This window comes from Anolis carolinensis, chromosome 2, assembly GCF_035594765.1.
Source record: "Anolis carolinensis isolate JA03-04 chromosome 2, rAnoCar3.1.pri, whole genome shotgun sequence".
In the NCBI taxonomy this organism is placed as follows: domain Eukaryota; kingdom Metazoa; phylum Chordata; class Lepidosauria; order Squamata; family Dactyloidae; genus Anolis; species Anolis carolinensis.
This window is the reverse complement of record NC_085842.1, coordinates 65,652,023-65,675,474: the sequence shown is the minus strand read 5'-3', so window position 1 is coordinate 65,675,474 and position 23,452 is coordinate 65,652,023. Positions and strand designations below refer to the sequence as shown.

At 41.1% G+C, this 23,452-nt stretch overlaps 1 protein-coding gene across 2 annotated transcripts in view; it reads left to right on the top strand.

The window, feature by feature from the left end:
• copg1 (COPI coat complex subunit gamma 1) overlaps window positions 1–23,452 on the top strand; it is a 30,864-nt gene continuing 7,412 nt past the window's right edge. The window contains exons 1-18 of one of the 2 annotated variants that reach the window (XM_062969829.1): window positions 1–244; window positions 2,948–3,000; window positions 3,092–3,172; window positions 3,905–3,976; window positions 4,714–4,793; window positions 5,316–5,391; window positions 7,657–7,749; window positions 8,437–8,523; window positions 8,650–8,807; window positions 9,144–9,277; window positions 11,150–11,217; window positions 15,672–15,860; window positions 15,961–16,056; window positions 17,972–18,215; window positions 18,731–18,806; window positions 20,268–20,371; window positions 22,198–22,323; window positions 22,741–22,809. In XM_062969829.1, coding sequence (XP_062825899.1) covers window positions 208–244; window positions 2,948–3,000; window positions 3,092–3,172; window positions 3,905–3,976; window positions 4,714–4,793; window positions 5,316–5,391; window positions 7,657–7,749; window positions 8,437–8,523; window positions 8,650–8,807; window positions 9,144–9,277; window positions 11,150–11,217; window positions 15,672–15,860; window positions 15,961–16,056; window positions 17,972–18,215; window positions 18,731–18,806; window positions 20,268–20,371; window positions 22,198–22,323; window positions 22,741–22,809 — 1,843 coding nt within the window. In that variant the 5' untranslated portion in view covers window positions 1–207. Of the gene's footprint in view, window positions 245–2,947; window positions 3,001–3,091; window positions 3,173–3,904; window positions 3,977–4,713; window positions 4,794–5,315; window positions 5,392–7,656; window positions 7,750–8,436; window positions 8,524–8,649; window positions 8,808–9,143; window positions 9,278–11,149; window positions 11,218–15,671; window positions 15,861–15,960; window positions 16,057–17,971; window positions 18,216–18,730; window positions 18,807–20,267; window positions 20,372–22,197; window positions 22,324–22,737; window positions 22,810–23,452 lie in introns of both variants that reach the window. The other variant, XM_062969828.1, reaches the window with a different exon arrangement.

Sequence of the window (23,452 nt, the reverse complement as noted above, 5' to 3'; positions counted from 1 at the left end):
CCTTTCTGTCAAAGCCGAACCCCGTCAGGGTTGTCATGTTGGCAGGAAGTGGCGCCTGGACAGGAAGTAGAATTCTTCAGGGCTGCAGGCAGAGCCAGGGGCAACCTCATCCTTCTCCTCTTTTCTGCCTGGGCCCTTTCCCCTTTCCTCCCTCCTGGTGAGTTGTCTGCCTCCTCTTCCACCATCCCTCCTCTGCTAAGGGACAAGATGCTGAAGAAATTCGACAAAAAGGATGAGGAATCCGGTGAGTAATGCTTGGGAACATGGGGGCATCCACACTGGAGAACTAATGCAGTTTGCCAGCACTTTAGCTGCCATGGCTCAATGCTGTGGAATCCTGGGAGCTGCAGTTTGGTGAGCCACCAGCAGTCTTTGGCAACTACAACTCCCATGATTCCACAACATTGAGCCAGGGAAGTTAGGTAAAGGTAAAAGTTTCCCCTGACGTTAAGTCCAGTCATGTCTGACTCTGGGGATTGGTGCTCATCTCCATTTCTAAGCCAAAGAGCCGGCGTTGTCCGTAGACACCTTCAAGGTCATGTGGCCGGCATGACTGCATGGAGCGCCGTTACCTTCCCGCCGGTACCTATTGATCTACTCACATTGGCATGTTTTTGAACTGCTAGGTTGGCAGGTTTCGGTCTGCAAGTTCAGCAGCTCAGTGCTTTAACACACTTCGCCACAGGGAAGTTAAAGTGCCGTCAAACTGCATTAGCATCATAGCATAGATCAGGCATGACTGCAACTCCAAAACACCTGGAGGGCCGAAGTTTGCCCAGGCCTGGCGTAGATGCAGCCCAGAAGTGTTTTGGGTTTCAGATATTATTATTATTATTATTATTATTATTATGTTTTGGGGATACAGTAGAGTCTCACTTATCCAAGCTAAACGGGCCGGCAGAAGCTTGGATAAGCGAATATCTTGGATCATAAGGAGGGATTAAGGAAAAGCCTAGTCAACATCAAATTAGGTGATGATTTTACAAATTAAGCACCAAAACATCATGTTATACAACAAATTTGACAGAAAAAGTAGTTCAATACGCAGTAATGTTATGTTGTAATTACTGTATTTATGAATTTAGCACCAAAATATCATGATATATTGAAAACATTGACTGCAAAAATGACTTGGATAATCCAGAAGCTTGGATAAGAGAGGCTTGGATAAGTGAGACTCTACTGTATTTGCATGTACATAATGATATATCTTGGAGACAGGACCCACCCCTACACACCAATTTTATTTATATTTCATATACACCTTATACTCATAGCCTGAAGGTAATTTTGATACCCAATATTTTAAGTAATTTTGTGCATGAAGCATCAATTAATAATACTAATAATAATATAATAAAACTCAGGGCAGATTCCAGCAAACAAAAAGGCAAGCATTCAATATCTCAAACACAACAACAAATCCAAACATATTAGAATCATAGAGTTGGAAGAGAACTCATGGGCCATCTAGTCCAGCCCCCTGCCAAGAAGCAGGAAATCGCGTTCAAAGCACCCCCGACAGATGGCCATCCATCCTCTGCTTAAAAGCCTCCAAAGAAGGAGCCTCCACCACAGTCCGGGGCAGAGAGTTCCACTGCCGAACAGGTCTCACAGTGAGGAAGTTCTTCCTGATGTTCAGGTGGAATCTCCTTTGCTGTAGTTTAGTTTTATTAGCACAAAATAACCCAACATATACAAACACATCATAACATGCCTCCTAAAGTTAAATAAAATATATCATATCAAATAAATTATATCTAACCCAAATGAAAAACATCCAACATCCACATCAATTTACAAAAGCCGATGAAGGTTCACTAAAATATATAAGTTGGTTATGTGGCCAGTGATGTTAAATGGGCTGACAGGGTCTACAATGCCCGAGTACAATAATCAGAGGTATAGTGGCTGTATATCCTCATCTAATCCTCCTCCTCTCCATGTGCTGATGAGCTAAAATAAGTTTTCAGTTGGATTGTTGTGTGGTATATACCTCACAACTTCTGAAGATGCCTGCCATAGATGTGGGCAAAACATCAGGAGAGAATGCTTCTGGAAAATGTCCATACAGCCTAGAAAACTCACAACAACCCAGTGATTCCGACCATGAGAGCCTTTGACAAGTTTTCAGTTGTTTTTTGAAGGAGGGAAGGGAGGGGACCATCTTTATTTCTTTAGGGAGGGAGTTCCAGATGTGGGGTGGGGGACGATCATGGAGAATCAACAATTAATCCATAATCTGGAGTTTGTTTAATGCAGTGTTCTCTAAGATGAAACAAACGTTTGTATATATCTGCCTATTGGGAAGTAACTCTCACTTTCTCAATTACTCATATAGATAATGTCAAATTTTGGAAATATAGCTAAGGGATGCTTAACTTATATTGACAAATATCTTTATGCAAAACAGGGAAACATTGTGTAATTACAGAAGGTGTATTTTCAACCCTCAGTATCGGGCATCCCAAAGGAATATACCCTCCAAGAGTCAATAGAGTCAATAGATGCACATACACACTAAGGGAGAAATATCCCTATCATCCGGTAAATGGGCCCAACCTATGCTCATCGCATCTTTGCAGACTTTTATGGTTTTTATTTTTTAAAGACTTTTATGGTTAATGCTTGTTCAGGGATCAATGTAGAACTAATATTGTGTGGGTCTGCTGTCATTCACTGATAAGGAAATGCCTTATCCTCACCATTTGGTTCAATACTCACGAGAGATGAAGCTGAAATAGTTGGGAAGTATTTTCTATCTTTTCCTGTTTTGATTTCTCCAATCTTACCTATATCTGATGTCTTTGCTTTAGAAGCCTATTAAACAGAACAATTTAAAGTAAAGCAGACTTCCATACCTATTTCACCTGTTACCCTTTGCAGTACTGAAAATCCTGGTCATAATTGAAATGATGGATCTTGTGTCTATGATTCTGTGTTACAGGTGGGGGTTCCAACCCATTCCAACACTTGGAAAAAAGTGCAGTACTTCAGGAAGTAAGTGCCATCACCATCCCAGTCCTTTCCAGACCTCACCCCTTAAAATGCCACTTTGACGTATTCCTGACTCCGCATTATCTACTCCTAGGCTCGGATGTTCAACGAGACACCTATAAACCCTCGAAAATGTGCTCATATCCTCACCAAGATTTTATATCTCATAAACCAGGTAACTGGAGGGGTGCTTTTTTATATTTACCATGCGTTACCCTAAAGACAAACCCAAATTGCTCTGCTTGTTTAATCCACATGGAATTGATAGGGATAAAGCATTGTTCTAAGTGTGTACAGGCTGAATGTCTTGGATATGAAATGCTTGGGACCAGAAGTGTTTTGGATTTCAGATTTTTTCAATGGAATATCTGTACTGGCATATACGTTTGTAAAAGATATTTTGGAGAGGGGACCCAAGATTAATGTGAAATTCATTTATATTTCATATACACCCTATATACATAATCTGAAGCTAATTTTATACATCACTATCTCAGTGGATAATTGATAATTTTGGAGTATTTTGGATTTCAGTATTCCAGATAAGGGATGCTCAACCTTTGTCAGCAGCAGATTGTGACTTGGTTGCAGTTAATATATTCCTGCTGCCTTTACTCCTTTAGAATAGCTGGGTTGTGAAGTAGGCAGAAGATGTGTGCTGGCATCAAAAGGCTCCACATGATGTGAAGAGTTTCAGAAATGTATTCCTTGTGGAGCACTAGTGGATCTTACCTGGTCTTTGCTCTCAGCTAAGGTGCAATCAGCATGAACTCCACTTTCTTACTTAAAGGGGAGCTCTGGAGAAGGTGGCACTAGCTACTATGCTTTCTGGAGCACTGCTAAATGTGGTATTTTTCAGCTTTCAGTCTCAGTGACTTGCAAATTGTCATTTTTGTTCCCAATTCAGGGGGAGCATCTTGGAGTGATGGAAGCCACTGAATCCTTCTTTGCAATGACGAAGCTGTTCCAGTCCAATGATGTAAGCACTCTGCTTGTGTGCTTTGTATTTCCCTAGGGAACTGGAAGAGTGTGAGAGCACTGTTCTTATTGTACAGTCTTAGTCGACAACAGAGCTTGGAAAACTTGCCTTTTTGTGGTTGACGGACTGCAGCTTCCAGAGTAGAAGGCAGACAGGGAGGTTTTAGGGGAGTTATAATCCAAACAAATCACCTTTCAAAATTCTGGGTCAAAAAATGTTTTGGCTGGAGACCATTCTGGCAATTTTGAAGGACAAACTGTATTTATCTAGTCTGAGCTGGTGGTGCAATGGGTTAAATCCTTGTGCTGGCAGGAGTGCTGACCGAAAGGTCAGCGGTTCGAATCCAGGGAGCAGGGTGAGCTCCCATCTATGTTGTCTTTGATTGAGACAATTCCCCTTTTTTTTTTTTTTGATAATATGGAAAACAAGGCATATTTTCAGCCCACTAAAGAAGCATGCCAGTTCAGGGATTTTAGAGAGCAGGGCATGGTGCTTTGTCCTTCCAGTATTGATTGTAGATATCGTTTTCATTTCATTGCATTACCATGTGCTGTTACATATTACTACTATTGATCTACATTGTTTATGTATTTATTATTATTTTTAGTATTCAGTTGCTGTCCCCATAATGTTAGTAAGACATTCCAATAGTAGGACATGTGATGGTGACCACTGGTTTTCGGGCGGTCATAGTGTCCTTGTGTACTAACACTATTTGTGCTTGTTCTTCATGACAGCCAACCCTCCGCAGAATGTGTTACCTCACCATCAAAGAGATGTCCAACCTCTCTGAGGATGTCATCATTGTGACTAGCAGGTGATTCCTTCCTGGGGTTTTCTCTGAGTGATTGCTTCTTTTTTTCAGATGCACATGTATCTTCCAGTGAGATCCTTTTAACCTTGCAAACAAGCATGGGGTGGATGTGCCACTTCCACTTTTTCTCACATTCAGAATTCTACAATCTCACATTCTGTGGAAATTATAAAAACACTTGCAAATTTTGGAAAGTTCATGTTTAGAAAGGAAAAGAGAAATAATTAAACTCCCCATAGTCTGCATTCGCCAAATCCAACTAGAGCAAATGCTTCCAATATGAAAAGGATACATATGTACCTGCCCACTACGAGTCTGTTAAAGATAAAGAGATGCTCAGGACAGTGCTAGTAGCCCTTCTGTTGTCATTTCTGCTGCCTTGAGGATGGCACTCTGAAAAGCAGAGCAGAGGGCTTCCTGTTCAGAGTTTAGAAGTCTTGCTACTGCTTATTGTGCGTTTGTGTGAATGAAAGGTATGGTATAAATGAACAATGCTAAAATCTTATTCCTTTTCTTTTAATCCAGTTTAACCAAAGATATGACTGGAAAGGATGACAATTACAGAGGTCCTGCTGTGCGAGCACTTTGCCAGATAACAGACGTAAGTATTTATCTGCTGCTTCCATTTGTCTGGATTTCTTTCTCACTACAGTCCTGGTAGTTATTTGTGCACATTTCACAGCTTACCTTTAATTACTATTTTATTGGACCTCAGTAACAGAAAATGACTTTACAATCAAATAAAACATTCATTATAAATGTGTTGTCGAAGGCTTTCATGGTCGGGATCACAGGGTTGTTATATGTATTCCGGACTGTATGGCCATGTTCTAGAAGTATTCTCTCCTGAAGTTTCGCCCACATCTATGGCAGGCATCCTCACAACCTCTGAGGATGCCTGCCATAGATGAGGGTGAAACGTCAGGAGAGAATACTTCTAGAACATGGCCATACAGCCCGGAATACATACAACAGCCCTATTCATTATAAAACAAGAATAAAACTCTAAACCAGATTTCTCTGAAACAAATGTTGATCTACTGTAAACTTGCATCCACATACGTAGTAGTAATAATAAAAAATAATAATACAACTTTATAACCCACCCTATCTTCCCGGAGGGACTCAGGGCAGTTTCCAACAAAAGATGGCAAACATTTGATGTCATAATAAACAATAGAAACAAAACAAATCATAATAAAGGATCACATTTTTATAGATGCTATTATATTATTATGTTTATTTATACCCTGCTTTTTCTCTCCACAAGGGAGACTTAAAGTGGATTTATATGAGTTATTTCTGAAGTGGTTGCTGCCAAAAAACAACCTAAATAGGGATTTATGCAGTAGGTGTTCATTACCAACCTAGGAAAAAAATACCAATACCAATGATTTTCTATTTGGAATAAGAATTAGGAATTCAGGATATTATATGTAACACTTGATTCAGAAATTTAGAAATAAATCAATCCATATCAGAATAAAGATACTTCATGTTGTATCTGTCAAAGACAGAACGCCACCAGATAAAGTTCAACACAGTTTATTAAAGTTACAGAACTAAAAAGTGCCCGTATGAAACAAGGACTAGGCAAACACTTGCCTTCAGTGTAAAAGATACACAAAAAAGACTCCGCTAATACCTAAAGCGGTTCAAAAGATAAACCAGATTAAACGGGAGTTTAATCCGGGTTAAACAGAAAATGCTTACTTCAGCCCGGCAATTTAAACAAACAAAAGTTGATAAACAAAGGCTCAAAGAAACATAAAAAGCTGGCAGCAGATTCCTCTCTGCTACTCGAAAGCTGCAAATGAGTAACTAAGGTTGTTACTCCTCCGTGCAACAAACGGGATCCGGATCCAAGCACATTAATCAGGGTAGCAACGGTCAGCAGGGTCCCAGTCCGGTCCGAGGTCGAAAGCCAGGTACAGAGGTCTTTAATTCACCAATTCCACCGAAAGCCACAAAAGGGGTAGTCCGAGGTCGAAGTCAGTCAGTCCGTCCAGCATCAATCCAGAGTAGGCAATTAATGTCCGTCAAGAAGACGACGGAGGTCCAAGCTAATAAGATTAAACACAGGTTGCACAACAAAAGCCCACACAGTTCCTCCCGCCGTCTATGCCCAGTGTCCTTGGTAACTTACGTATTCAGCAAGCGAAACACACCCATCTTCAGGAAATTCCCAACAAGAGCCCAAGCGTTCGTCCAGATTACCTTGCCCAACGCAATTAGCCCTGGATTCAAAACCCCATTTTATGCCAGTTTACAACTCCTCATCGCTGTCAGCTGTTACCCTAATTCCAGGTGCTTCATCATCATCATCCTCATCAGAGCTAAAACACCTTTGACTACGCCCCACAGCATCCCCAGCTGTGGATCCCGTACCATCCCTCCAACTTGTCCACGGGTCCGATCCTGCAACCCGCCAGTCGCCTCCCACACTCTCATTGCCGGTGAGACCCAAATCCTCCCTCACACGAGTCCATTCCATGTCATCCTCCTCTGAGCTAACCACCTCTTCCTCCATTCCCTCGGTAAAACCCTCAAAGGAGTCTTCGTCTGTTGGTTCTGCAAATAAGTCCCGCAGCCGTTTCCTTTCTCGCTCCTCAAGAGAGTCTGACTCTCGAGGAGTCTTACGACCATGTCTCCCAGTATCGGAGCCATAAGGCTCAACCATAACAGTATCTGTATGCTTCCTTTCTTTGTTCTTTACACCCCCTTTCCTTGTTCTTATTTGGCTTTCCTTCTCTTCCCCCTTCCATTTCTCCTGCTTTGCCTGGTCTCTTTTTTCTTTGCTGTTCCCAGAAGTTCTGCCAGATTTCTTCCTTCTAAAATTATGTCTCTTGCTTTGTCTTCTCCACAGACTACAATGTTGCAGGCCATTGAGCGCTACATGAAGCAGGCAATTGTTGACAAGGTGCCCAGCGTATCCAGTTCAGCCCTCGTGTCATCTTTGGTATGTAAGCCCATAGAAAATCCCTGAGTTATCTCATATTGACCACTCATCTGTAATAACAGTAGAGACGTTTTTGAATTGAAAAGGCTAAAGGTTATGTCTGAAGTTCATATTTACAGATACTAGAAGAAAGAAATCTTGATCTTGAACAATCTCTGATATACACATAGATGAGGATGATACAGTGACTCTAAAATATTTCAGTTAGACATATACGAAATATTTGTGCCATCAATATTATCAGTTCTTTTCAGAATTGATAAGAGCTATTTTTTTGAACTACATGTCTGAGAATCTTCCAGCCAGCAGCTAAGATTTACCCAAAAAAGTAACATTTACACATTCTAGTTTTTTAAAAGTAGATTTAGCAAAGATTCTGGGCCACCTGGACTGGGCACTAGAGCTGAATGCAATTCATATTTGTACAACTGTAGGCTTGTAATGCATTCCATGAAAGAGAAAACAAATGTATTTTAAACAAGACAAACATATATTTTAGTCCAGGGGACTGTGAATACATTCATTTGAAAAATGACTTCGACAATTCTGTCAGTTTCTGGTTCTGATACAGTGCATATAATAAGGCTTGTTCTAAACCTTTCTGGACATAATCTTTGCCTTACTATGAATGGCTCCTTCTTGCTTTACCTATTCCTGATGTGTCCTCCTGATTTTCTTCTTTCACAGCACCTTCTGAAGACCAGTTTTGATGTGGTGAAACGTTGGGTGAATGAAGCCCAGGAAGCAGCTTCAAGTGACAATATCATGGTCCAAGTAAGAACTTTAAGGCCACATTGTATTTATTATGGCACAGAGTTTTAGGTGCGTCTCTATATGGCAAGGATATCAATCTGATAATCTGATATTAACCCAATTTCCTCCTTTGCTTGCTCCTTCCAGTATCATGCTCTCGGTTTGCTGTATCACATACGCAAAAATGACCGCTTGGCTGTCAACAAAATGCTGAACAAGTTCATGCGCCATGGCTTGAAGTCACCCTTTGCCTACTGTATGATGATCCGGGTGGCCAGCAAACTCCTAGAAGAAGAGGCAGGAGGGTGAGGATGTTTCCACATCTAAGAAAATAATTCTGAAGGATAGACACCATGGGGAAAGGACACCGGGACAAGGGATGTTGAAAAATATGCATGGCAATGAGTATTCCGGGGGGGGGGGGGGGGTTAATAAAGACACTGAAATTGGGTGGTGGTGTGCAGCCAAATGTGCAGATGTTCCACTGCCTTTGAAAGGTCATTTGTGGAATGTCAGGCTCACCCCTGGTGCAACACACTTCTCAGAGAAGTCACTTTCCTCTTTCAGTGGCAGCTCACCAATGTCTAAATCATGAAGTTGGCATTCATGAACCTGACTCTTCCTTTCTTTTACTCTCCTAGCCGTGATAGTCCCTTGTTTGACTTCATTGAGAGCTGCTTAAGGAACAAGCATGAGATGGTGGTCTATGAAGCTGCATCTGCCATTGTTAACTTGCCTGGTTGCACAGCCAAAGAACTTGCTCCTGCTGTGTCTGGTAATTTCTTTGCTTTTTCATTCTTAAATTCAGGTTCAGGCATAGAAATCATGCAGCCCTCTGGATGCTGGAAAGTTGCAACTCACAGAAGTCCTAACCAGTACACCCAAGTGATGAGGAATGCTGGGAGTTGCAATTAAATAGCACTGGAAGGTTGCATGATTCCAACACCTATTGCAATTGCTGAGACTCATCGATTAACTTGATCTCTGCTAGTTGAGTTTAGTGATAGCAATAGGAAAAGTCTTCCTTTCAAGAGAAGACTCTCTTATGCTGTATTCTGGTGAGGCCCTGCTCTCAGTCCCGCTTGCTTCGCAAGCACGGCTGGCGGGAATGAAGGACATGGCCTTCTCGGTCGTGGCCCCTTGGCAGTGGAACACCCTCCCCAGAGATATATGGCAAGCCCCAACCCTTCTGAGTTTTAGAAAAGCCCTGAAAACATGGCTATGTGCCCAGGCTTTCTATGATTAAATGATAAAGATGACCCGGACTGACTTACAGCCACAGTACGAGGATATTGGGTGAACGGACTTTAACCATATGCTTTATATTTTTATATTGTTTTAAGTGTTGTGATTGGATTTTATTCATTGCTATGTTTTAACTATGTGTAGGCATCGAATTGCTGCCAATTGTGTACACCACCCTGAGTCCCTTCGGGTGAGAAGGGTGGGATATAAATGTTGTAAATAAATAAATAAATATTCATTGCAAGATTGCCAAGCTTGGTGCATATTTTGGAGCAGGCTGTATAACAGAGCAGTATCAATACAGTGATATGTGGGCATTTTGTTTGAGATGGTACATTCAAGGAATAAAAATGCAATAAAAATAGACTTGCATACTGATCACAAAAAGGGACACACTAGTTTAAGTAGTACAAAGAGCATATCAGCAAGGAGTAGAGATGTGAAGGTTTGGGTAAATTTTCTGTTTCTAAAAAGTTGTGTTTCTGTTTCTCCTTCATCTGTCTGTCCATTTCCTTTCCATCTTGCCTTTGACTTTCTCATCTCTAAGTAGGAGACAAAGCTGGTGCAAATATCTTGCTATCACCAACTGAAAGTTTAGAGCAGGGATAGGGGCCTTCCAGTTTTGCTGGATTGCAAATCCCATCATAATTCACCATTAGCTGTTCAAGCTAGGGGCGATAAAGATGAATTTCAACAACATTTAAAGTTTTCCCAGCCTATGGCCTAGAGAATAACAGGAAAAGCAGTACATATGTTATATACTGCCTGGATATGCAGTCTGTTACAGACAATATTTATTATTTATTTCTCACATTTATATCCCGCCCTTCTCACCCAAAGGGACTCGGGGTGGCTTACAACAGTGGCAACAATTAGATGCCCATACAAACCAATATAAAACAGCACATAAAACAGTTAAAACTAATTAAAATACATTATGAATTAAAAATATACATTTCAAACATAAAATCAGATCAGTTCTTCCTCATGCTTTGTCCATAGTTCAGTCCGTGTCATCTTCACCATTTATTGATTAAAAGCCTGGGCACACAGCCATGTTTTTAGGGCTTTTCTGAAGCCCAACAGGGTTGGAATTTGACACATCTCTCTTGAGAGGGTGTTCCACAGCCGGGGAGCCACCACTGAGAAGGCCCTGTCCCTCGTTCCCACCAGCCGCGCCTCCGAGGCAGGTGGGACCGAGAGCAGGGCCTCTCCAGATGATCTCAGGGATCTTGCTGTTTAAATAAACCAGGGAGTTCCTCTACTCCATTGAATAAATGAGAATTCACTTGTCCCTCCTGCAGATTCCCTGCACTTCAGTACCTTCCCTTTTATTCAGACTGTTGCAGCTGCTACATTAATCATTTGATTCTGTCGCTAATAAAACTGATGTTCTCTACAGTGTTGCAGTTGTTCTGCAGTTCACCCAAAGCCGCCCTTCGTTATGCAGCCGTTCGAACTCTCAACAAGGTAAGAAGGACCTGTTTGACTGATTTAGTTGATTTACTTGGCTGGGTTATAATGTGTGACAATGGCACAGATTTGGAATTCAAAGGTGTTATTGGGCTTAGTTTTTGTCTGCCACAACTCTCATCAGACACATTCAACATGACACAACGCTTTGTTTTCAGGAGACCATGCTGAAGAATCGAAACTGCCATCTGAGATGCATAGGAGAGCAAGGGACATATAGTCTATAATTTTGTAACTAGAAATACTCAGTGTGTTCCACTGTGCAAAAATTGTGAGCTTGGAAAACTTACCATGACTTAGAGTTCTAGAAACTTAAACCTAAAAATAATAACTTTCTCAGACTTGGCCCCAGGCATGTAAATGGTGATGGTTTGGAGGAAGAGGAAAAGAAGGAGAATAAGAATAAGAAACAGCTTTTAACTGAAACCAGGCACTTATGAATGCAGAATAATGGGGAATTTTGAATTGATTTTAACTTTTAATGTTCAGTAATACGGAAAGTTTTAAAGGATTATTGAACCTCTAATACTTGTTTAGTTATGGTTTTTAACTATTTGCATGCATATTTTTAAATATGATGTGAGCCGCCAAGGATCCGTCCTGGAGAAAGGCAGCACAGAAATCTCAATAATAATAATAATAATAATAATAATAATAATAATAATCCCCCCCGCAGGTGCCACCTTGACGTGGTGGGGGGGCTTAGCTGCTCCAATGATGACTGAGGGCTGTGCTGGCGGTAGTGTAACTACCGGCAGGTCCAACCAAGCCAGAGAGGCCTCAGCTGAGGAGCACAACCAAGAGCACCTAACCCATTAGCATTATGGAGAATCAAACCCAAACGAAGTCTATACTGGCTCGGTCGTCGCCCAGGATAAAAAGGACCGCGGTGGATGCTGCTGATTCTGGACATCCATCGACAAGTGGGCTACGGAATCATCAAAACCCAAATGAACAGTCACAGAAGCGGCAAAAATATACAATGCCAGAAAACCGCACAATTATGAAATGCTACTACAAATCTGAACCTCAAAGGCGTGGCTACCAAAAAAGGATGCATCAGCTATGGAAACAAGAGTACCCTGACTCACAGATAACAGAACCCCGACTGGCTGACCAACGAAGATTCATAATCAGAAACAAAGTGTTCAGTGAAGTTGAACTCGAAGAAATCCAGAAAATTTGCAAAGTAGATTACCATCAGACCACAGCACAGACAGCAGCAGAGACTCCAGCAACACTTGGAATGGTGGAACAGATTGAACCAGAAGAAAGTGTGGAGCTTTTGCAAGAATTTGAGGAACCAGCACTTGAAACATCTGCTGAACCACCAGGAACCTTGACAGCAAGACAACAAGAGCTCAAGGATAAGATCATGGCTCATGCTGCAGCAAATGCAATAAGACAGCGGCTCCCAACTCTAAAAACAGTGCCCAAGAGACACCTGGCGCCTCTCATGAAAGATGTGAATGCAGCACTCTCCACTGTCCAAATAACATCAATTGAACAAACAAACCAGTTTGCCTACAGTGCAGCAGTGATAGTAACAGAAGAACTTGGGCTCCTACAACCAAGGCAGCCCCAAAGAAAATCGACTGGAAAACCAAAGTGGAAGGTCAGGCTAGAGTTGAAAATCAAGAAACTTAGATCGGATGCAAGTAACCTGAAAAATATGAAAGAGAGGAAACTGAAGAATGACAAAATCAAGCAATACCTGATCCGAAAGTACTGGCTGAACACCAGAAAAATTGAAGAAGCTTTGGAAATCGTGAAAGAACAAATTACAGCAACAGCCAGAAAAATTGAAAGGTATGAAGCCAGAATCATCCAGTACAGACAAAATCAACTGTTTCAATCAGACCAAAGACGGTTCTACCAGAGTCTGAACCAAACAACAGACACAGTAACCATAAAGCCAGAGAAAACTGCAACAACAAAGTTCTGGAAAGAACTTTGGGAAAATAATAAAAACTACAACAAAAACGCTGGGTGGATAAAGGAGTTTGAAGGAAAATTCTCACAGAACAAAATGGAACTGATGGAAATAACAACTGAAATGATCAGCAAACGAGTGCAAAAAGTCAAGAACTGGACATCGCCTGGTAGTGATCAACTTCATGGATTTTGGCTCAAACATCTGATTAGTTTACATGGAAAAATGGCCCAACAATTCAATGAGATGCTGCAGAAAGGAAGTATCAGTGAATGGCTAACAACTGGAAGAACATACCTGATACAAAAGGATCCAGCAAAAGGAGCAGCACCAGGAAACTACAGGCCAATAACGTGTCTGCCCACTATGTTTAAACTACTGACTGGCATCATAGCTGACAGAATTCAAGACTATCTTGAAGAAAAAAACATCTTGCCAGATGAACAGAAAGGCAACAAACGGAAAAGCAGGGGCACAAAAGACCAGTTATTGATTGACAAAATGATTCTGGAGAACTGTAAGAGCCGAAAAGCTAATCTTCACATGACGTGGATTGACTACAAAAAGGCCTTTGACTCACTCCCACACAGCTGGATCATCAAGTGCCTGGACGCCATCGGGATTTGTAAAACAGTTGGCACCTTCATTGAAAACATGATGGAGCACTGGAAAACTGAACTGTTTGTTGGAAATGAAAGCTATGGACTTGTCAACATCAGGAGAGGAATTTTCCAGGGAGATTCATTGTCCCCTCTGCTTTTCATTATTGCCATGATCCCTCTGTCAACAATCTTACAAAAAACAAATCTCGGCTATCAAATATCTAAGAATTCTCACAAAATTTCACATTTGATGTACATGGATGACCTGAAGCTATATGGGAAAACGGAAACTGAAATCCAGTCTCTGACCAACACTGTCCGAATTTTTAGCACTGATATCAACATGGAGTTTGGTTTGGACAAATGTTCGACAGTGGCATTGAAGAAGGGAAAAATCATTGAAAGTGAGGGCATAAATATGCCCAATGGCCAAACAATAAAGTGTCACCAGCCAGAGGCCTATAAATATCTGGGCATACTACAGCTGGACAACATCAAGCATGAACATGTGAAAACTGTGGTCAGCAAAGAATACACACAAAGGGTCAGAAAAATTCTCAAAAGCAAGCTCAATGGAGGCAACACCATCAAGGCCATAAACACCTGGGCCATACCTGTCATAAGATATACTGCTGGCATTATAAATTGGACACAGGTGGAACTGGACAATTTGGACAGAAAAACAAGAAAACTCATGACCATTCATCATTCACTGCACCCTCGCAGTGATGTTGACCGGCTATATCTGCCTAGAAGATCAGGGGGCAGAGGACTCTTACAAGTAAAGCAAGCAGTCAAAGAAGAAGAACATGCCCTGGCAGAATATGTCAAGCAAAGTGAAGAACCTGCTTTGATTGAAGTCAAAAATCAGAAACTCCTCAAAACACAGCAGACAAAAAACCAGTACAAGAAAACTGCACTACAAACTAGAGCTGACAGCTGGCACAACAAAACACTGCATGGAAAGTTCCTTGACAAAATTGAAGGAAAAGCTGATAAGGAGAAGACCTGGCTCTGGCTCACGAATGGGACTCTGAAGAAGGAGACAGAAGGCCTGATCCTTGCAGCCCAGGAGCAAGCCATCAGAACAAATGCAATTAAGGCCAAGATTGAAAAATCAGCTGATGACCCAAAATGCAGACTGTGCAAGGAAACCGACGAAACCATTGATCATATCCTCAGCTGCTGTAAGAAAATCGCACAGACAGACTACAAACAGAGGCACAACTATGTGGCCCAAATGATTCATTGGAACTTATGCCTCAAGTACCACCTGCCAGCAGCAAAGAACTGGTGGGATCACAAACCTGCAAAAGTATTGGAAAATGAACATGCAAAGATACTGTGGGACTTCCGAATCCAGACTGACAAAGTTCTGGAACACAACACACCAGACATCACAGTTGTGGAAAAGAACAAGGTTTGGATCATTGATGTTGCCATCCCAGGTGACAGTCGCATAGATGAAAAACAACAGGAAAAACTCAGCCGCTATCAGGACCTCAAGATTGAACTTCAAAGACTCTGGCAGAAACCAGTACAGGTGGTCCCGGTGGTGATGGGCACACTGGGTGCTGTGCCAAAAGATCTCAGCCGGCATTTGGAAACAATAGACATTGACAAAATCACCATCTGCCAACTGCAAAAGGCCACCCTACTGGGATCTGCACACATCATCAGAAAATACATCACACAGTCCTAGACACTTGGGAAGTGTTCGACTTGTGGTTTTGCGAAACGAAATCCAGCATATCTATCTTGTTTGCTGTGCCATACAACGTCGTTGTGTTGATAATAATAATAATAATAATAATAATAATAATAATAATAATAATAATAATAATATGTCTCCAGAATTGTAAGATCACCCAGCTTGCATCAAGTGAATTATTTTGCTTCTCTTTCCCATTTGTTAGGTTGCTATGAAGCACCCATCTGCTGTGACTGCCTGTAACCTCGACTTGGAGAACCTAGTGACAGATTCCAATCGCAGCATCGCCACCCTAGCCATCACAACTCTCTTGAAAACTGGCAGTGAGAGCAGCATTGACCGGCTCATGAAGCAGATTTCCACCTTCATGTCTGAAATCTCAGATGAATTCAAGGTATAGAAAGAATTTATATAGAAAGGGCTGGGAGTGTTAATGTGAGTTCGAAGTCCAGTTGTTCAAGACTCTTGTTCTCCTCCCTAATTCTGTCTGCCAGGTGGTGGTGGTCCAGGCTATTAGTGCCCTCTGCCAGAAGTATCCTCGCAAGCATGCCGTCCTCATGAATTTCCTCTTCACCATGCTCCGGGAGGAGGTAAGCATAGCTCTTTGGGGTGTCATTGTTCTTCATTTGAGCCACACTTTGTTTTAGGGTCTTTACGCTGTGAATTTAAACAGGGCACAAACAGTTGTAGACTTAATGTAAATTACAGCATCATTTCCAAATCTGGCCATTAAGCTACTTTGAATACATGGTAGTATTCAACCAAACCTGGCTTCCAATTCTTGCAGGAAAATGGTGTTGATGGTTATGCTGTGAGTATGCACACTTTTTATACCTATTGAAGTGAGTTCTCATGCAGTCTCCATCAACCATGCTGATTAGGAAAGATGGGAGTTGTCACATTTATCTGGGGAGTACCAAAGTGGAGGATGTTGATGCACAATATATATTCATGACTCTTTTCCAAGGTTATTTCTTCTATAGTCATTTAAGTTTTTATTGTCAGCTACTTTGTCTGTTATTAAGTTCAGAGTTAGGTTGTTTTTATATTGTTTAATATGATTGGCCGATGTAATTTGTTTTAATGTTTTTCCCTTTGGCATTGAATGTTTGCCGTCCTGAGTCTCCTAGGGAGATAGGCCATCTACAAATCAAGTTTTTATATTATTATTATTATTATTATTATTATTATTACTACTACTATTATTGTATTTTCCATTTTTGCGAGGGTGAAGTTATATACACAATCAATTATTGATTCTTCTTGATCAGAGGCTCTCAAACTTTTAAAGCCGCAGAGCCCTTTTTGAAAGAAAAGTTTCTATGGACCCTCAATACACTTTTGGACACAGGGGCCACATTGCATTTTAAAATTTGACAGATGGGCCGGGCCAGTGGCTGATGGATGGAGAATGTTTGCCTGAACTAATTGAAAAAAACACAAGCAAATTCCTATGCACACTGCACATTATCTTGTTTGTAATGCAAAAGGAAAGAAAGAAAGAATAATACAATATTTAAAATAAAGAACAATTTTAACCAACATAAACTTAACAGTATTTCAGTGGAAGACCCTAGGAGCCATGATGATGATGATGATGATGATAATAATAATAATAATAATAATAATAATAATAATAATAATAGCAACCCCAGAGGCCATCCAGTCCAACCTGTTTCTGCCATACAGTAAAAACACAAATCAAAGCACCCCCAACAGATAGCCATCCAGTCTTTGTAATAACAACAACAACAATAGGAGGAGGAGCAACCCAGGGGCCGTACAGTCCAACCTCCTTCTCCCTTGCAGGAAATGCACAAAGTGGTGGTGGGGACACCTTGCAGGCTGTGGCAGTGGAGGGAAGGGAAGGCCCTGTAAGCTTGCCAGTGGCAGAGAGACCACGTAGGCTGTGCTGGTGGCAGTGGGGCTCCACAGGTTGTGTGCTTCCAGGGGCCTCCACAGAGCACAGTTTGAGAACTGCTGCTCTTGATCATTCCCATAGGAAGGTCAAAAACTGGCATTGGCTATTTTTCCATAACTATCCAGAAATTTTATCTCTTTTTAAATGATCTGATGCACCATCTGTCTTTCAGTACAGAATACCTAGCCTCCATTGATTTTTAACTATAAACATCTGTTTAACAAGAAAGGACTTTGGATCTTATTATATTAAACCTATATAGGCAGAATTATCTTGCCTCCCACGCAATCTTTTCAATTTAATTTTTATCTGGACAATCTAATTCAGGTATATTCCAGTTTCAAAATTCCTCCCACACAGTCTTCCAATCTAATGGTTCCGGGACAGAAATTGAAAAGGCCTATAACATCAAATATGGGTCAATATTTAGAAAATGCCTATTTAGTTGCAGAACTTGGAGAAGTTGTTTCCCTTGTAAAGCAAGGGAGAAATTCTGCTTAAAATCCACACACAGAGAGATCACAGTAAAACCAGAGCCATTGTTCTCCATTTAGTGTTTTTACTGTTTGCATTTTGCTTCCTAGGGAGGCTTTGAGTACAAGAGAGCCATTGTCGAATGTATCATCAGCATCATTGAGGAGAACTCTGAGAGCAAAGAAACCGGCCTCTCCCACCTGTGCGAGTTCATTGAGGACTGCGAGTTCACTGTCCTGGCCACCCGTATTCTCCACTTGCTGGGCCAAGAAGGACCCAAGACAAACAACCCTTCAAAATACATCCGTTTCATTTACAACAGGGTTGTATTGGAACATGAAGAAGTTCGGGCAGGTACATCTGGTAGAAAAGTCTCTGTCACAGGAACAAAGGAATTTCTCTTAAACAGAGTCAGGGTATTGGCCAGTGTGGCTCAGGTGTCACCATGACTTGAAATCTTTCTAGCATTTTGTCCAAGAGTTTCTCTAGCCTTATCTGGAGATGCCAGATACCAAACCTGGAATGTTTGTCATGAAATGCAGGTGCTTTACCAGTGAACTACGGTCTCTTTCCCTCCCGCTCTTTACCAAAATCAAACTTTTTGGACACTAAACTAGATTGGGCACATGATAATTAGCCACAGGTGATTTGGATTCAAATTTCAAAAGTGGAGTTTTGCTTGAGCCAAAGAGATTATAAAAACAGTTTTCTTTTTTGTTTGGCATAAGGGTGGTCTGGGGAATTTGAAGTCATAAAAACAACAGTTGGGGAAAACACACAGGGTCCCAGATTCACACTTTACCTGCCCTAAAGATCTTCCCGACGGCCTCTGTCATTGATCACCCTCCTTTCCCCCCATTTGCTTGCAGGTGCTGTGAGTGCCCTTGCCAAATTTGGAGCTCAGAATGAAGAGATGCTACCCAGCATCCTTGTGTTGCTGCGGAGGTGAGCTATGATGGCATAGCACAATTTGGGAAAGCCAGCACAAACATTTGAGGAACAAGATTTCTTTAGTCTTGTAGCACAGAGCCAGAAGTACAAAGAAGAGCTCTCCCCGGGAAAAGAAGGCCTGTTTTGCAACAGGGAGAGCCCTGAATGAAACCAAGCCAAATGCACAATCTAAACTGATTTTGATCATGATTCCTGATGCTCCATGAACCAAGAAGGGCCTCTGAATAATATAGACAACAGAAGTCTGACATGATGTGGAATAATACTGAATTTCCCAAGCAAGCAATCCACAACCCTGCTATAATTCTCTATACATGAGACAACCCTTGGTGTTCTTCTGGTATAGAAGAGCTGATCTGAGTAGTCTGGGCTATTATTGTAACTAGGAATGTTGGCATCTTGTCCCATAAAAAGTGGCAGAGCAAGAAGTATATTACCCATTGGTGGGATGGATTTGAAGATAAGATCAGTTTACAAAAGGCATGAACAAGTGTTCAATGCCTTGTCGAAGGCTTTTGTGGCCGGGATCACAGGGTTGTTGTGCGTTTTCCGGGCTGTATGTCCATGTTCCAGAAGTATTATCTCCTGACGTTTTGCCCACATCTATGGCAGGCATCCTCAGAGCTTGTTATACCTCACAACCTCTGATGGTGCCTGCCATAGATGTGGGCAAAACGTCAGGAGAGAATACTTCTGGAACATGGACATACAGCCCGGAAAACGCACAACAACCCTGTTCAATGCCTCTCTCCTCTGTCACAAACAAGAGTATCTCACTTTGCAGATTCTCAATACTCTGGAATTCATAGTGAGGAAAATGACATAATAGCAAATGAAAAATATAACATTTACAGTAACGTATTTTCAAAAGTTAATGAAAACCAAGTTTCTATCTGAAGCTTGTGGTGAATATCTAATTCATGGAATGAATGCTCAGATTCCATAGGCACTGTAGCAAATTTATGCTAGTTCTTTCATCAGTGACATTCCAATGAAAATAGAGAAGTGCCTGATATAATAACTGCCATCCCAATTTTGAATTGCATCCAGATGGAAAATTGTTGGGAGGCACAGGTTCAAACGCACTTATACAGACACTGATCTGCTTAGTCTAATTGGCAGATTCAGAGATTAGCAGTCAGCCCAAATATAATGGTTCAGATAATGGATTTCTTTATCATTGGCTGCACTAAAAATTTCCACCTACTGAAAATTATACTTGTTCTCTTAATGGTCTCTTTTCAATGCCAAAAAAACAATCTTTGGGGGCTCGTAATACTTGTTTGTCTTCCAGAAACTATCTGCTTTGGTGCTTATTATATATGCTGCCAAGTCATCCTGGCAGTCCATGTTTGCCACATTTCCAAACTAGCTGGATTGGATTTAATTTTCTGGATGAGTCTGTTAGAATCTCAGTGCCTCCCTCTAAACAGAACGCTCTGGCTTTGATTCCAGGTGTGTGATGGATGATGACAATGAAGTGAGAGACAGGGCCACCTTCTACCTGAGTGTCTTGGAGCAGAAGCAAAAGGCCCTCAACGCTGGTTACATTCTGAACGGTAATTGCTAGAGATGGAGGGGAAGATTAATCTAGAGGTTTTTAAAGTCTGAAATCCCTCTCACTTCCAAAGCACATAATGATGCAAAATAGACAAGTCTCAAGAAGCCTTAATTACTCAGAGGATTTAATGGTTAAACAAACCATAGGTGCTGCCTTCAGGTTTATTAGCAGATTTAGGGTTTGCATTTGTATTGGATCCTCTCTAGAGATAGCTTCTGAGTTTCTTGGGCTACAACAAGAAATCGTTTAGTGCAACTCAAGCTATTTTATATCTGTGTAAGAGTTGCCTTCAATGATGTAAGTCAGCTAGTGACCCTTTTTATTGTTTTTAATCTTTCTAGCAATCCTGAACTCCTTCTATACTTAACTTTTCTGACCTTCTCCCGTTTGTTTGAATTCCTCTTTGGTGACTTCCCCCTTTTTCCATTTTTTATACATGTCCCTTAGAAATAACAGCTCAGTCAACAGTCATCTATTCTGTCATCACTTCTGGTTTCTTTAGCTGCCTCCCATTTTTCCTCGTTAGAAGTATTTGGAATTGTTCCTTCAGTTATGTCACTTTTAAGAAATGCCTTTCCATCATGAACTCCTTTTAATTTTAGTATTCTTGGGTTCATGCCCAATATTTCTCTAATTTTATTGAAATCATCTTTCTTAAAGTCTAGAATGCCTGCCTGACTATGCTTGTCTTTGCCTTTCTGCTGTAAAGCAAACTCCAAGAAACACTCATTCCCCCTAATATGTTGAAGAGTTGAGTAACAGACTTCAAGTTGCTGGAACATGTCTTCTAAGAGAGCCACCAACTTGCACTTTCTGCAGATGTAGTTCCTCATATCAATACAAGAAAATAGACTGCAACATTTCCATCCATACTCAGTAGTCTTAAGAAGGCTCTGAAGCAGAATGGGGCCTCCCCCGCAAAACTCCCCCACTAAACACCCATGTAAAATGCTTGTTGGCCTTGTCTGTTAATTAATAACAAATTTTAAAAGCAAATTGGACAGTAATATCATGACACTAATCACAACCATTATCACTATCAGCCAGAAGCTCACACAATGGACAGAAAAACCTCAAATAATTTAAACAGCCAATTTGAAAAGATGCATTTAATGCTCTTCCAAAAAGCTGAAATTGGTTGCAACTAGAAAAAAAATCCTCATTTGCCTCCTTGCCCAGCAGCTGGCACCCTCTAGTGTGGTGCAGCATTGATCGAAAGCCAACTGGCCAGATAGAAGGGTGAAAAGCTTATTGTCATTGCCATATTTTTTAAATGTCTGTAGGTCAGCAAATATGACTTATTGTAACAGGAAGGGCAAATTAGGATTTGCTTCTGATTTCTAGGTGTGAACTTCTTTGATGCCATCATGTTAGCTATTTGGTTTAGCAATGTAGTGATGAATGATAATCTCCCCCCACTTTTGAGCCCTAAATGGGAACAGATGTGTACCAGATGTTTCTACACTACTCCAGGGAGTAGTCATTTCCAGAGGATATTCTAAAGTTCTGGTTTCCTCCCTAATATGCAGAGAGCCATTAAAAACATGATTATCTGACAAAGTGATAGATGTCTCCACATCAGGATAAAGAGATTCCTGGTGTGTGGCTTGCTTGTGGCTTTATCTTCAACCTATTTAGGCAGTGGGGGATTAAACTGGATAAAATCTGATATTTAAATAGATGTGGTTTTTTAATTTGGGTGGCTCTGAGACAAGGGGAATGCCATATGGAACAGCAGGTGCAAAGAGCTAATTACAACCTGATTTATGTTGTCTAGTTTCCTGTGGATATAATTTATGTATTGTCGCCATTCCTCTTCTCCAGGCTTGACAGTGTCCATCCCTGGTCTGGAGAGGGCGCTGCATCAATATACTCTGGATCCCTCTGAGAAACCCTTTGACATGAAGTCTGTTCCCTTGGCGACTGCCCCCATCATTGAACAAAGAACAGGTAAAGGTAGAAACAATTAAAGGCCTCCTCTGGAGGCCTTCTAGTTCTTTCTGTTCTTCCAAGATAGCCCAGCTTCAGTTTCATAGGGTCCTGTCAGCAGTAACACCTATAACGTTCTGAATGCCTTACATTTCATTCTCTGAGATGTTTGGAGCAAGTTTCTTTCCCCCTTATGCAGCCACCTTATTCGCATTTTGGCATCCCAGCCTCATATCACTGTGGCACAACCTGCTGTTTGTTCAAATCTGTCTCCTCTCCCATCTGTCAGTGTTGCACTTTTCTAAACAAAGAACAAAAATAGGATGTTCCTTCACTGTGAGAGGACAGCTCCCTTTTAAAATTACCACAATATACCTTCAGTTTTGCAAACTTGTGCATTAGTCTGTCTATGTTGTGTCTTTTCTTCAAATTCAGCAGAAAATGTTCCTATATCTGCGGTCAAGCAGCCAGAGAAAGTGGCAGCAACAAGACAAGAAATCTTCCAAGGTATGCTTTTGTCTTGTGTTTTGGAACAAAATAAACTAGCTCTGTGGGGTATGGGATGAAGAATTAATCTGTCACTGCACTCTGCATCAGAAATTTTCTTGATTAAATAGTCAGAGCTGCAATTAAGTCTGTCTGTACAGAGGGTTCTGTCTTGCCCTTCTAGTACCCATTCCCAACACAAGACAGTGGGAGACCGCAGGACTGAGATTTTTAAAGCCCGCTCTTTCATAAATCTCAAAGTGACATACATCAGATTTCAGTCTCAGAGCTCTTTGAAAATTTTTCAAGTGAAGCCAATGAGTGACAGACAATCAAAAAAAATCAGCAGATTTTGATTTGAAGTTCCTTTGGCCAGTAACTAAGTCTTATGAGACCTATTTCAGCTGTTTAGAATGGAAGGAAACACAATCTCTAGATTGGAGCTTTTAAAACTTTTTCACTCCCAAGCACTTTTGTCCTGAGAAATGTTTACATGACCTTGGGTATACAGGTTTATAAAATAAGTATAAAATCAAAACATTTACTGTTTTGATTTTTCTTGTCAGAAGCAAATTGAGGGTACAGTTATCATGTGTTTAAAAACATTTACTGATAATAAATCAGTTTTGCAAGGTTTGCTTAAATGGAGTGGTTTTCCTGAAGC